The sequence below is a fragment of the Peromyscus eremicus genome, chromosome 9 (assembly GCF_949786415.1).
Source record: "Peromyscus eremicus chromosome 9, PerEre_H2_v1, whole genome shotgun sequence".
In the NCBI taxonomy this organism is placed as follows: Eukaryota; Metazoa; Chordata; class Mammalia; order Rodentia; family Cricetidae; genus Peromyscus; species Peromyscus eremicus.
Genome location: NC_081425.1, coordinates 66,463,775 through 66,477,757, shown reverse-complemented (window position 1 = coordinate 66,477,757; position 13,983 = coordinate 66,463,775). Strand labels below are relative to the sequence as shown.

The 13,983-nt window shown below is 53.3% G+C and overlaps 1 protein-coding gene across 1 annotated transcript; it reads right to left on the bottom strand.

The window, feature by feature from the left end:
- Window positions 1-745: 745 nt before the first annotated feature.
- Window positions 746-13,288, bottom strand: Tgm1 (transglutaminase 1). The gene is made up of 14 exons (XM_059274411.1): window positions 12,991-13,288; window positions 12,656-12,844; window positions 11,478-11,726; window positions 11,021-11,139; window positions 10,793-10,900; window positions 10,238-10,412; window positions 9,741-9,879; window positions 9,499-9,602; window positions 7,136-7,224; window positions 6,509-6,662; window positions 6,126-6,407; window positions 5,300-5,460; window positions 4,788-4,924; window positions 746-1,043 (listed from the first exon to the last, which is right to left on the bottom strand). The coding sequence occupies exons 1-14, from the start codon at window positions 13,286-13,288 to the stop codon at window positions 818-820; spliced, it is 2,430 nt and encodes an 809-aa protein (XP_059130394.1). The 3' UTR covers window positions 746-817.
- Between the last annotated feature and the right edge of the window lie 695 nt (window positions 13,289-13,983).

Below are 13,983 nucleotides of genomic sequence, written 5' to 3'. Positions count from 1 at the left end.
CTTCTGAATGCTGCCATGTGGTGCATATGTGGGGTCAGAGGATGACTCGTGGGAGCTGGAATGGGCTCCCTCCTTCTACCCGGTGGGTCCTGGGATGGAACTTAGGTCGTCGTCAGTCTTGAGAACAGCATCTTCACCTACGGACCCACCCTGCTGGCCCTGTCATTGGTTAACTCTCAACAATGAACATAATCACTTCTATAAAAATTCTACAAGATCTTTTTTCTAGCACAGGGGCTTTAAGCCTACCCAGCAAATACTGTGCCCATATTCCCGAGCTATATTCCCAGTGCTCTTTTCACTTTTGAGACGGGGTCTCCCTAAGTTACTTAGGCTGACCTTGAACTCACGCTGTCACTCAGGCAGCTCTTAAACTTTAGATCCTCCTAATTCCCAAGTAACTGGGATCACAGGCCTGTGCTCTCAGGCCCAATTTATTCAAGAATATTTGAAAATACAGTTTGGGCGAGGTGTGGTGGCCATGACCCTAAGCAAGCTTTATCTCAAGAGTGGCTGACATGGTACTATTACCTTCCGGCCACAATTTTGAACCAGGACTTCAAAAAATGCCACATAAATCTCCGGCACAGTGTGACTCCATACTTCTTGGCCTAGATTGACAGGTAGGTATACTAAATAGCATCTTCATTTAAAAAAAAAAAAAACAAAGTTTATTATCAGCACAGGTGAAGATCCACTGCCTCCCCAGGTGCCCAGCCTTCCTGCCTAAGCCTGGGGAGCTACTTTGTGGTGGTCCCCCATGTTGGGGCAATGTCCTTATTCATCTGATTCCAGTCTCATTGCTCCTGGCCCGGGGCTAAGCTCCACCTCGAGACGCCATAGGTATGCTTTCCTCCAAGCGACTGTCACCTCCAGCATCTGAGAAAACTCCACCTCCAGAGGCTGGGGCCACGTCCACTTGGATGACACCATGTACTTGGGAGAGCTGTGGGCTGTCCAGGCTGGCAATGAGCTGGCGGGGGCCTGGTCGCACAGGCACAAATGTCTGGCGCAGCGTGACTGTCTCATTACCCCCGATGTCCCTGTAGACAGAGACAGTATCAATGAGCCTTGAGTAACTCAGGGTAAAGTCAAGCGCAAAGACTGACCCAGAGTGGCCAGGAAGCAAAGAGCGAGAGGCGGAGCAGCCATCCAGGCATTCCTGGGTTCAGCTGGAATCTACACCCACAACCCCGACAGAGCCTCCACCCCAGGCCACCTCCACACCCAGCTGCCAGCACCTGGCCTCCTCCATTCCTGCTCCCACCTGGACAGAGACTGCTGACGCTGTCCACAGGCAGAGGCCTCGACTGCTTTCATCCCCGCTGCCCCTGCTCTAAGCCACCCCATCTCACCAGGGTTTCAAGGCCAGGGGCACTTTAGAGCAAGGCATGGAGGCCCAGCAGGGATCCCAAATGCTTTCAGTTTTGTCAGAATAGCAAGCTAAAGAAATGGGCCACAGCTGTCCTCACAAAGAGGGGAGAGCTTCTGGTACCGAATTAACAGAAGGATGTCATCCAGGGAAAAGGTCATCCCAAGCATGGATAATTGACACTTTTAAGATGACAGGATCTCACATTTCTCTGTGTGTATGTGTGTGACCCAAGCATCAGTGACCTCCTCTCCTCAGAGAGCTCTGGAAATCAGGATTTCACCACACTCACTGGCCATCTTGCCTTTCTCCAGTCCACTAATCATGGGGAAGTGCACTAAATCCCTCAAGGGTTGGGCTTCCTTACTGACAGAGAAGTCAACTCCCTAACCTGACATACAGGCTCATTCTGACTCAGCTCCCACCCTGGCACAGCGTCACCCACCATTCTTCCTCTGGAGCAGCCCCATGGCGTATCTCTCCCAAACTCACCGTCGTCATGTTCTGTGGTGTTGACCGTGCCTACCCTGAGCTCCTAGCTCTGCCAACTTCATCCCTACTCTTCCTCCAACTTCATCCCTACCCTTCCTCCAAGTCCTGGCTCACACCACTGCCTCAGCAAGGACTCCCCTGAGTACCTCCTGTCCCCAAGAAAATGAGTCTTTCTTTTTTTCGGGGCTCTTCCTTCAACCCACACACTTTATTCTTTTACTTATTGGATTTTTTAGAAAGGGTCTCATGTGGCCCAGACTAGTCTCAAATTCACTATGTGGCTGAGGCTGGCCTTGAACTCTGAACTCTTGAACCTCTGCCTCTCAAGCACTGCAAAATTACAGGTATTTACCATCCCACCTGACACCCTGCATTTTAAATATGCTCATGGCTCATTTATATGGAGTCAGTTCATGCCTGTTAGAATATCTCCTGATTCTTCATAAACCTGTACTTCTGATTCCATTCCAACCCAAGCTTGCCTTGGGGGTCCCCGTTTTGGGCACTAGACCCCAAGGGAGTGAGCTAGCTCTGTAATTCTGAAAGTGAGGGTCCCCTGGGCTGAAGCACTTAGCGTGGGGACTGCTTCTGAGGGTCCCCTGGACCGGTGTCCTCACTTGCTGGTTCATGACACAGAATGAGTGAGATGAGGCGGGTGGGTGTCATGACAGGAAGTAAAAAAATGAACCCATAATTCCGCAGGTCATGCTTTGACTGCCTATACATTTGTGCTCTTCGTTTTTCCCGGTTCTCAATAGCCGGGAGGTGAAAGGTTACTTAGACTTACAGTACCCTTCGAAAGTCTACTATAATTGAGTTGTAACATTTCAGAAGTTAACCTTTAGATTACAGCCACTAACATTATCTCCCCACTCCCAAAAGAAGACCCTGCTAGCCAGCTTCCAGGTGGGAATGTCAGACTCTTCCCTGGACTGTTCTTACAGAGGCCCTTGCCACCCCGCTGTGTTTGAGTTTAAGCTGAGAGCAAGTCAGCTGTAAAAGCTGGGCTGTCCCTTAACTGCCGGTTGGTACTGAAACTCTCCTCAGCAACAGACATCCCAGAGCTCTCTCTCCTCCTCCATCCCCTCCATCGCTCACAGGCAGGTACACACACCTCTGTCTCCTTTGTGGCATGCATAATTTCTAAATGAGGCTGACATTTATCATCAACTTGTTGGTTTTCCTTGGTAATGAATTTTAACTCTAAATTGCTCCAGCCTTTTCCCTAAAGTCAAACCTACCCTTCCAGAATAGATACCGGCCAAAGGTTTAGAGAGAGTGTGATTCCGGTTCTGGGGGAAATTCCCAAGGACTTCCAGCCTCCCCGGTGACACAGTCAACCGGAGGAGTGAGTCCTGGAATGTTTATTAAGTGGCCAGTCACCAGGCTGGCACACCTTGTGGTGTAATTGGGTCCCATACCACAGTCTTTGATGTGTACATGAGAGGCAAAGCGACACCCATGGAATCTGATGTGTCCCCTTGAGGCTACCAAGTGTCCTGGAGGCTCTCTGCTCTAGGATCATAGCAATCAAGGAGCAGCAGAGTGTTCAGGGAAGGCTGCCAGACCAGGCATCACCCAGCTCTTGCAATGGAGACCTTGATTGAGAGGGTGGGGCTGGGAGACCATTCAAGCCCTGCACACAAGAAAGGCCAGCTCTCCTAGCACCGTGGTCCTGTCCTTCTAGTGGGAACAACCCAAGAGTCAAAGACCTTGGTGAACCTGGCAAGGGTGTATGCCTCTAGGGAGCCTAAGGCAAGAGACGCCATTGTGGTATGAATGTAGCTGAGTGATGTCCCAGGACCCATCTTACACTCTGTCATCTGAGCTGCCAGGAACCCTTGTAGGGTCTACTTTGTGATAGCAAAGCCCCTGAGTTCCAGGCTAGGCCAAAGAATGAGACAGTGAACTTCCTCTTCGGCATGATACAGAAACAGTGGCTACCAGCATAAGGTATGAGGGAAAGGCAGGCTGGATGGACGCTCTACCCTAGGCCCTCTCATAGCCCCTCTTAGAACAGGACGCCCACTCCTGTCGGGAGAAAGCTGGCTTAGAAGGTCCTCGGCCTTCTCTTTCCCTTCATGCTTTTCCTGAGAGGGGTGGGCCGCAAGTGTCTGTGCCAGATGAAGACGCAACAGGCACAGGAACGTGAGTGCCCTGTGCCCTCACGGGGCCCTGAGCCTCACCCAACGGAGATCAGATCCAAGCTGACTGAGGGCCTGAGCGCCAGGGCTCACCTCTCTCTGAGACCAGCCTCAGTCCTCACGGCACAGACCATGCAGCAGGCTAATCGTCTGGGTCATTTGTGCCACCGAAGGGGAAACAGAGCCTGCCCTTAGGAGCTGTGAAGCTTCCCCATGGGGTAATGAGGGCAACAATTCAACACTGACCAGTAGTGGAGACTAACTATACCACATGCTGGACTAAATAGCCCAGGGGCTTTTGAAATTGTCACTGTGCAAGTGAGCCCCCACAGGCTTAGAGCAATGAAGACACCTGGCCAAGGGGACCTAGTCAGGAGCAGGGGAGCAGGGGCTTGAACTTAGAGATCACAACGCTCCTTCTAATTATACCGTGGTCTCTAACGTACTTTAAAGGGCCTGTGTGATCTCCAAATGAGATAACATTCCTGAAGGTGCATGGTCAACACTTGCATGTTTGACAAATGCTAGGGATGGGCTACTAATGGTTCCCATGTGAGCTTCAGCTCCCTAATTAGTTGAGGTAGGGCAGGGACTTAGTGCAACACGAGGTACTCAGCAGGTCTTGAGCAGGGGTTGGGCTGAGTTGGCTTGAGTGGCCAGAGATGGCCTTCTGGCCTCAAGCTGCTCTGTGGGGTCCTGGCCAAAAGGAGAAGCAGAACCCAGGCTCAGGGCAGCCTGGGAGGAAGGGAGGGTGGCCACAGTTAGAGAATCAGACTCACCCAACGTTGAGGACCTTGGGTCTCTGTAACCCAGAACCTTCGAGCCGGAAGACAACGTTGGTGAGGGTGACGGGCAGGGGGTTCTTGAACACGATCTGTACTTCACATTCCTGGCCAACTACTGCTGCTCCCAGTAACTGAGGGAAACAGAAATCCGCCCCTTATCAGAGACCCTGGCCAGACATGTTGGGCCCATACTTCGCACCCAAAGGAGAAACATGTTAGAATTGAAATCTCTCCAAGTCCTACAATATGTCCCTGAGAGAAACCACCTCAAAAACCAGAGGGGAAACTCATATTGATTCTACAACATGAGGCAGCCACAGAATCAGGCCTGAGAACCCATTTTACAGATGAGGAGACTAAGGCCTGGTCTGGTCCTTAACCTTCTCCTAGAAGGCTCATCAGGGGATCTTGTTTCAGGCTTAGTGCTCTCCCCTTGCCCATGATTCTCCTTAGCCTCAGGCTCCTGCTCTCTATTCACCCCTTGGGTTCCAGAAAGCCACACTCACCGTAAGAGAGAGGTCTGGGGTGCGCAAACGGAAGGTGTGCTGCTTGGCTAGTACCTGCCCACTCTCCTTGACATGGCCTGAGACATTGAGCAGCATTGCCCCCTGGTCCACAAGGTGGGGCCTGTATTCCTTGTAGGCCACAGGCATGGTCACAGAGTCCGCTGGGAAGAAAACGCATAACAATCACAGGCCTTCCCCAGATATACCTCCCTATGCTACAGGGCCTCCATGTCCAAAGCTAAGGTACTTGGACATCTAGGGGCAGGGCTAGGGAGGGAGCACCATCTAGGGACATGGCTGGGGAGGGAGCACCATCTAGGGACAGGGCTAGGGAGGGAGCATCATCTAGGGACAGGACTAGGGAGGGAGCACCATCTAGGGGCATGGCTGAGGAAGGAGCACCATCTAGGGACAGGACTAGAAAGGGAGTATCATCTAGGGACAGGACTAGGGAGGGAGCACCATCTAGGGACATGGCTGGGGAGGGAGCACCATCTAGGGACAGGGCTAGGGAGGGAGCATCATCTAGGGACAGGACTAGGGAGGGAGCACCATCTAGGGGCATGGCTGAGGAAGGAGCACCATCTAGGGACAGGACTAGAAAGGGAGTATCATCTAGGGACAGGACTAGGGAGGGAGCACCATCTAGGGACAGGACTAGGGAGGGAGCACTATCTAGGGACATGGCTAGGGAGGGAGCATCATCTAGGGGCATGGCTGGGGAGGGAACACCATCTAGGGCCAGGACTAGGGAGGGAGCACCATCTAGGGACATGGCTGGGGAGGGAGCACCATCTAGGGGCATGGCTGGGGAGGGAGCACTTACAGGCTCCTGGGGCCAATGCCACTTCCTTCTTGGTCTCCTTGAAGGTAGACCCAGTGACACCAGTGTAGTAGGTGACAGAGAGGTAGAGGTGTAGCTTCACAGTGCGGCGGCTACTGCCACGATTGGTCAGCACCACAGAGACTGTCAGATCCTGTCCCATCACAGCGTCCTGGGCCTCCACCTGCATGGCCACGTCCTCAGCAGAGTCCCGGGTGGCGTACACATTGGGTTTGCTGCCATGGGCAGCAGCCTTCTCCACAGCTCTCCGCTCTGCTTCTGAGCCTGGGGGTTGAGGTCAAAGGTGAGTTTAAGACATTGCTGGGGTAAGCCAGGGCTCTGCAGGAACCCTCAGCCTGGAGCTGGCTGGGCGGGGAGAGTGTCACCTTCTGGGTGCTTATAGGTGTGGGTGATGTCCTCGCGCATGTTGGAGCTGATTGCCTTTGTGACAATGAGTGTGCCGATGGCTTTTTCCTCCACGTACACGATCTTGAAGCTGCCATCATCCTGCCGCTGCCAGTATACCTTGTCACTATTCACCTGTGGGAGAGCAAAGAACAGCAGGACTGAGTGGGCCAGGAAGGCAGGCTGGACCCCCAGAGCCCTCTTCCCTCAACCCCAGGAGCTGCGGGCAGGGCCCAACTGGGAGAGTTTCTAAACTGACCCAGCCGTAGCCAGAGAGCAGGGAGGAAGCTGGTCTAGGAGGCTCCTTGCAGCCCATTTTGGCATTAATAACAGTTTTCCCTTATGCTTATTCGCTGGCTTTACAATGTATGAAGCAGCCCCATATCCATTATCTCTTTTGATCCTGAGTACAGGAAGCAAGGCAGCCATTATTATCTCCTTTTTACGGTTGAGGAAACTAAGACTCTAGAATGAGTGACGTGCCCAAGGTCACACAGCTAGTCAGTCAGTCAGCGGTGAAGTCAGGACCAGAGGACTCAGGCCTAAAGCCAGAGCTCTGGCTGCTTCAGACTGTTTGCTGGAGGAGGCACCTGGAGCCCAGCCCTCACCTCGGCAAAAATGAAGGGTGTGTCATACTTCATGTAGACTAAGCCATTCTTGATGGACTCCACCGAGCAGGGGCCACAGCAGAAGATGCCTGGGAAGTGAGGCAGGTGGTGGGTCTAAGGGGGCCCAGAGGGCAGGGTGGGAGTGGGAGGGGCCTGTGGATAGCCGGGCTAAGTAGACAGACAGCCTAACAAGCCCATGGTCGGCCCACTCTCTGCACTGGCTGGCTGCTCTGTCCACAATTCTCAGAGTTCAGGACATCCTCCCCCAATCTTTCATCACAATCAGTTCAGGGCCCGCAAGGGTTCTGGTTGGCTGTGTTGCCGCCATTACTATTTCAGAAACAGCTCAGCTGGGCAGCACACTCGGACCTCTTTACTGCAAAGTGAGAAGGGTGGTGGGAAAGAAGAGACTGTCCTTAGGATACTCGGGCAGGCTTCTGAGAGAGGATGAGCTGGCTGGAACAGGCTGGCTGGGACCGAAAGTGTAAACAGGAAGTGAGCGCTATCCAACAGGAAGGAGTCTTAACACCTACCGCTCTGGCCTCCTTTTCCAGACGGGGAAACAGGCTCAGCCAGTGAGGTAGCTGCCAGCATCTTATAGACAGCTGGGAAAAGCTTCCATTTACCCAGGGGCTGGATGTTGTAGGCATGCTACTAGCCCTCTTTGATACATGGTGTCTATTTAATCCTCCCAATCACATCCTATGGCGCACACACACACACACACACACACACACACACACACACACACACACAGAGTATTCTATAAAGAACCCAGCACACAAAGGTGTGAGATGCTTCCTTGCCAATATCACTCGTCTAAGAAGTAACCATGGTAGACTTAGGTCCTGGCCATCCTGCCCAGAGCCTGACACCTGCCCCATTACTTCTTAGAGCTGGACCAGAGATCAAGTCTTCCAGCACACTGCAAGCGTTGCTGGGTTATGCAACCTAGGACCCTTTTCACATAGATGATTGACAGGGAGTGGTCTGGGGAGTGGCCAGAATAAGAATGGAAGTCAGGCCAAGGCTATCTACTCTAGGAAGGTGGAGGTGAGGAGGGGCAGCTGGTGGGACAGGCCAAGTTACCTGGAGGTAGACCCAAAGCCAGAGGGAGAGGAGGAGGCTGTGTGAGGGCAGAGTGGACATCAGGTCTCACTGCTATGGAGAGTGTATGTGGGTACAGAGGAGAGATAAGCAGCTGACAGTCATCGCACCCCAGGCCATGGCAGGGATGATACAGAGGTTTGTCCTTTGAACCTGTCTGAGCCCCGATTTCTGTATACTGTACATGAATGCAGTGAGCAGGGATACAAAGGGAAGGAGAGCCAGGGTTCCCTCTTCTGGGGACCCAGACAAAGTTATCTATCTCCAAGAGTCACCGTGTACCACGCGGCCCATTGGCACAGAATGGGTCCCAAGGATGAGTGGCCTTAAGAATCACCAAGGGAATTTTTGAAATAGAAGTTGAAAAAGACAGGTAGTAGAGACTTCCTGAGCATGCTCAAGGCCCCAGGTTCAAAACTAGGACTGGGAAGAAAGAGATACACCCATCCTTGGAAATTCTAATGGATCTATTTTGATTATCATATTTTGGGGTGGGAATCCGCCAAAATAGAAATAAATAACTTTTTTTTTTTTTCAGAGCTGAGGACCGAACCCAGGGCGTTGTGCTTGCTAGGCAAGTGCTCTACCACTGAGCTAAATCTCCAGCCCCAAAATAAATAACTTGTTATTCAATTCTATTCTGTTTTCTCCTTCCATGTACAGATTTATTACTTATAATCTTTTCTTCGTGTGTGTGTGTGTGTGTGTGTGTGTGTGTGTGTGTGTGTGTGTGTATGTGTGTATCCTTTAATTAATTATGTCTGGAATATGTAAGTTAAAAAGCAAGTAAGAAAGCCGGGCGGTGGTGGTGCACGCCTTTAATCCCAGCACTCGGGAGGCAGAGCCAGGCGGATCTCTGTGAGTTCGAGGCCAGCCTGGTCTCCAAAGCGAGTTCAAGGAAAGGCGCAAAGCTACACAGAGAAACCCTGTCTCGAAAAACCAAAAAAAAAAAAAAAAAAAAAGCAAGTAAGAATAATTGGCTTTTCAGGGGGAAGGAAACCTCTTACTGAATATTCTTGATTTTTTTTTAACTTTTGAACTGAGTATATTAGTCATTATAAGTTATAAAATAAAATTAACTTTAAAAATAAAATTAAGTCCAGTAGCTAAATAAAGAGGAAAATAAACTAATGGCTGCATGGTGGTTCAGTTGGTAACTGTAGGGTTAAAGAATTTGGCTCTCCAGCCATGTCCTGGGTTAACACTCAGGAGTTTGAGGAGGTGTCAGGATAGGGTCCAGGCAAGGCCTGCCTTACCACTGCTGGTCTCCTGGGGTGTGGCATCCACAACCTGCCACCCATCAAAGCCTGAGGGCAGGTCTGGCCTCTTCATCCAGCAGTCATTCCACACATGGAAGTTCCTAGAGGGGTGTGGAGGGAGCTCTGGGCCTCAGTTTCCCATTCAGGTCCCCCCCAGCTCCCATCCCTAACACGGCTCAGCATCAAGCTTCAGGTCATCTTTAGGACAAGTGGCAGGCCACCCCTCACCCTGTGCTCACCAAACAGAATCATGGTTCAGATGCTCAAGTGGCTTCATGTTTTCATCAAAGTAGATGTCCATAGTGAGGGACGTGTCTGTGTCGTGGGCAGAGTTGAAGTTGGTGACAGTTCGGGTCGCGAGGCCCAGGCATCGCAGCACTGTGGAGGAGCCAGGGTTAAGGGCTGGGGCAGAGCTTAGCTGCAGGTGTGGCATCAGCAAGAAGGAAAAGGAAGCGGAGCTTGACAAGCTTGGAGGGACCACCAGGGTTAGGGGTCAGAAGACCCAGGTGGCCTTTGGGTTACAGAGCCACCTGCTTGGCTCAGGCCCTGGCCATTGCTTCTTCTTTCTCTCCCTTAGGCCTCTCTCGGTTGTTAACACTAATTAATAATAATTAAGGCCATTCTATCATCCACCCTTAGTGGCACCCTATCCTGTAGCCACAGCTGGGCTGGGCAGAAATGGAACCCTTCCCTCCTTACACAGACCAGGCTGTTCCTGACCCATCCCCTCTACTACCTGTGGTGGTGACACCAGCAAAGACCCAGCACTGGCCATAGGGGACAGAATAACCAGTGCGCAGGTAGCTAAGCAGGATCTCCACGCTGCCCACCCACGCTGAGGGGTTGGTGCCTCGAGAGTAATCGCCAGTCCAGTTCCCAATCAGGACTCCATTGTCATCCAGGGAGTTCACCTGCCCAGGAAAAGACAGGGTGTGGCTGGGTTTGGGGAGGTGCTCAGGATCTTCTGGATTCCCCAGCCCCTAACCCTTCAGCCTCAGGAACTAGACATCAACCTACACCCCACCCACCCCTCCTCCAACACACCCGCCCCCCACACCCCTTGCTGTAACACTGGAATGTGAATACTGGGTGTGCCAAGTTTGGGGTTTGGCTCCGCATTCCAAAGGAGCTGGAACAGAACCATGAAAGGTGGGGTGGTACAGGCGGGGGGGGGGGGGGGGGTCGGGGGTCGGGGAGAAGGGGAATGAAACCTCTTTCCCCCAACACTCTCTGTAGGGACAGGGATGGCAAATCCATAAAGGGCAGGGCAGGAGGACACAAGGGCGCTCACCATGGCAGAGATGACCCGGCAGACACTGACTGGGTCCCCACGACCTCCATAGGGCATCCCTCGCCGATCCAGGATGTACAGACAGGCATCCAGCACCCCGTGATCAAACTGGAAGGGACGAGGGCAGAGGTGACCACAGCCCCTCAAAGTGATGCTCAAGCCATAGGCTAGCATCCTGCTCAGTCACTTCCATCTCCCTTGAGTGCACAAGAGCCAGCCCAGCCGTACCTGGCCATAATTCCAGGTCCGTTCACCAATCTGTGCTTCTGTTCCATAGTAGATTCGTCCAGACTCGTTAAGCACATATTCTTGCCGCCAGTCTTCATGGTCCACGTACACCAAGTCCTCTGTACCCCCCAAAAAGCACACAGCAAATTCTATCCACTTTCTTCCTGGGCCCTGCCTTACCCTTAGCCAGGTCTGCAGAACTCATATCCACAGAAGAAAGTGGGGGTGGGGATTCTTCTAGCCTGACAGGACTGCTCGCTCCCTCTAAGGAAGGATGGCTGTGGCCAGGGCCCTTCATCAGAAGTGAGATGGGTCTCTTTTCTACAAGGGGGCCTCCATCTCCTCTCCTGGGGTATGGGAGTCTTTTCCGATGACCAGATGTTCAGGCACCCACCTGGACCCCAGGAAAGGAAGCCCTGACCTACTTGCCCCCTGCTCTTGACCCCGGCCGGTTTACCTGGGCACCAGGGGTTGAAAAGGATGTAGATCTCATTGCGAGGGTCAAAGGGCAACTGGAACTCTCCAGCTTCTGAGCGTGTGCGGACAGTGAATTGAAATTTGCCGATGATGGCATTAGGGGAGGTATGGACGCGGAGGTTGAGGTTGTGTCCACTGGCCTTGGTCACTTGGGCCTTCCAGCCGTCGCTGCCCCCCTTGCCCACCGGGATGATCACGTGGGTACCCTTGCCCACCTCGGGACTGTTTCCTAGAGGGACAAGATCAGCATTCAGGTAGTGAGAAAGCTGCTCTGGAAATGGGAGAGACACTAAGACTTCCTTCAGCCCCACCCAAAATGTCTATGAGCCAATTTGTGTGTCCCTAAGTGGGGTTACCACACCAGTCTGTGACAATCTCCTCAGAGCAGCATGGTGGCCGCCCGGTGCTCTTCTGCGTGTCAGGGCAGAGCCCCGGTCCAACATCCCAAACCTGTTCCCCTGACAATGAACTCAAGTAGGGAGGGGAGACTGGGCCGCTGTCACCCACTGACTCCCTCGCTGTTCCATTGGACTGAAGGAAAATTAAGTTGAGTTCATTTGCCCCATAGGAAAGAACACTCCAGATACCAAAGGGTAGTGTGGCCGGCTCCCTGGGGTCACAGCTTCTAGAGCCCAGAGCACTTCTGGAGGTGGTAGGGGTACCTGGGAAATTAGAGGCTGGGGTGTGCATGGCTGGGCTGTAATCAGAGGGTAAGAAGAGTCACCCGCCCCCAGCAGCTGCATAATCACCAGCCTGGGCAGTCAACGGTCACCCAGCAACATGGTGAGGGAGGCACCTGCCTTGGGCCATGGCATGGGGAGGCAGGGAGATAGACACATGGGGGCTAGGGGAATGAACACGCAAGACCCAGAAGGAAGGGCACGCAGAGCCAACAATGCTGGAAGGCACAGGCCAGAGCAAAGAGGAAGTGCTGTGAGATAGATGCCCCCGGAGGCTGGAGGACAGCCAGCTTGGGGAAAGCTCAGCAGCACCAAGGCCTCCTTGAGATCACCACTAGGGGAACACTGAGAATCTTGCACCTGCCTCTTTTGGCAGAAGTGAGGCGTGCCAGGGAGGAGCTTAAAGACCTCTCTCACCTAACAGCAGCCCTTCCTCCAAGTCCAGAGCCCTTACCCCTACCTTCCAGGCCCCACTCACCAATGAGCAGCTCCAGAGCAATGCGATCAGAGGACTCATATTCTCGGTTCAGGATGAGGACCATGTGGAAGGGCTGCCCACGGCGCACAATCAGCTCATCATACTCAAACTCATCCGTGTGGTGCTCTCGGCGGTTCTGGTCCGAGCGTGAGCACAGCAGATCCACGCCAGTCACGACCAGCATTCCCTCTGTAAAGCCACAGTCCTGGGTCAGTGACGAGTCCACAAGGAGCCCAGACCTCCCCCCAGAAGTCGTTTAGCCCCCTAGAGATGCCAGGATAAATCTTAGACCCCATCAAGGCTGTTCACATCTCCACTAAGGTGGACGGCCTCACCTCGGATGGTGCCATCTCCAGCTGCGTTCACAGCGCTGCCCCGAGACTCAGGTCTCCGGCCACCCCGAGAGCTGGACCCCCGGCTTCTGGAGCCAGAAGGCTCAGGCCCCCAGTCATCATCAGCTCTGTTCCCGCAGGAACAACAGCTGCAGCAGCGAGCCCAGAAGGAGCGACCTCCTCCTCCTCGGCGGGAACGCGAGCGTCTGTCTGGCTCTGGCTCCGGCTCTGGCGACGGCGTGGTAGGGGGCTGCCAGGGGTTCCCACCCCAGCGGCCCACGTCTGAGCGAGGACCTTCCATTGTGCCTGCGAAGAAAAGGCAGGGGATGCTCTAACCCACTCAGATCTCCTGTGCCCAGGATGCCCGTCCTACCCATCCAGAAACTCTATTCAGAGAAATTGGTTCAGTACCAGCTAGGTGACGGAGATAATCTTATTCTAACCCTGAGATGCCCCAAAGACTGCATTCAGTCACCCAGAAAGAGCACCCCATACTGCAGAGAAAAAACCTTCTCTTCACCTTGCTATAAACACTCCCAAATCACATCCAAAAACAATGTCCAGTGGAGAAACCCTTGAGGATCCATCTGAGGAAACACTGTTCCCTAAGTGTACACCTGTCCCGGCCCCAAACCCCAAACACTGTACTGGTCCCTCCACCTGCTGCCTTCTCAGTTTAGAGGTCCAGCCTCAGGACCATGTAACAGAGTTCTCCCCATAAAGACAGGTAGGTGACTTGGGGAGCAGGGTCCCCCACATTCCTCACGTCAAGCCAAACTTCAGGCAGAGCTGTGGAGAGGGCACAGCAGGCGTAAGCAGGGTGGCCTCACGAAAACCGGGTCTCAGCCCACAGCAGGTACCCCTGAAGAGTGTTCCTTTCTGAGCCTGGGCTGTGTGCCCCAACAGCCACGACCTGCAGCGGCTCAGCCCTGGGGTGGACGCTGGAGCCTCTCACCTGGCAGCGGTGTTGGTGATGGCACCACTGGGTCCCGGGCC

Coding starts and splice junctions, on each gene's coding strand:
- Tgm1 (XM_059274411.1), bottom strand. CDS start 13,288: ATGGAAGGTCCTCGCTCAGACGTGGGCCGCTGGGGTGGGAACCCCTGG. Junction 11,140..11,477: donor TTTCAACCCCTGGTGCCCAG/GTAAACCGGCCG, acceptor TGGGGGGTACAG/AGGACTTGGTGTACGTGGAC. Junction 10,901..11,020: donor GGACCTGGAATTATGGCCAG/GTACGGCTGGGC, acceptor CGTCCCTTCCAG/TTTGATCACGGGGTGCTGGA.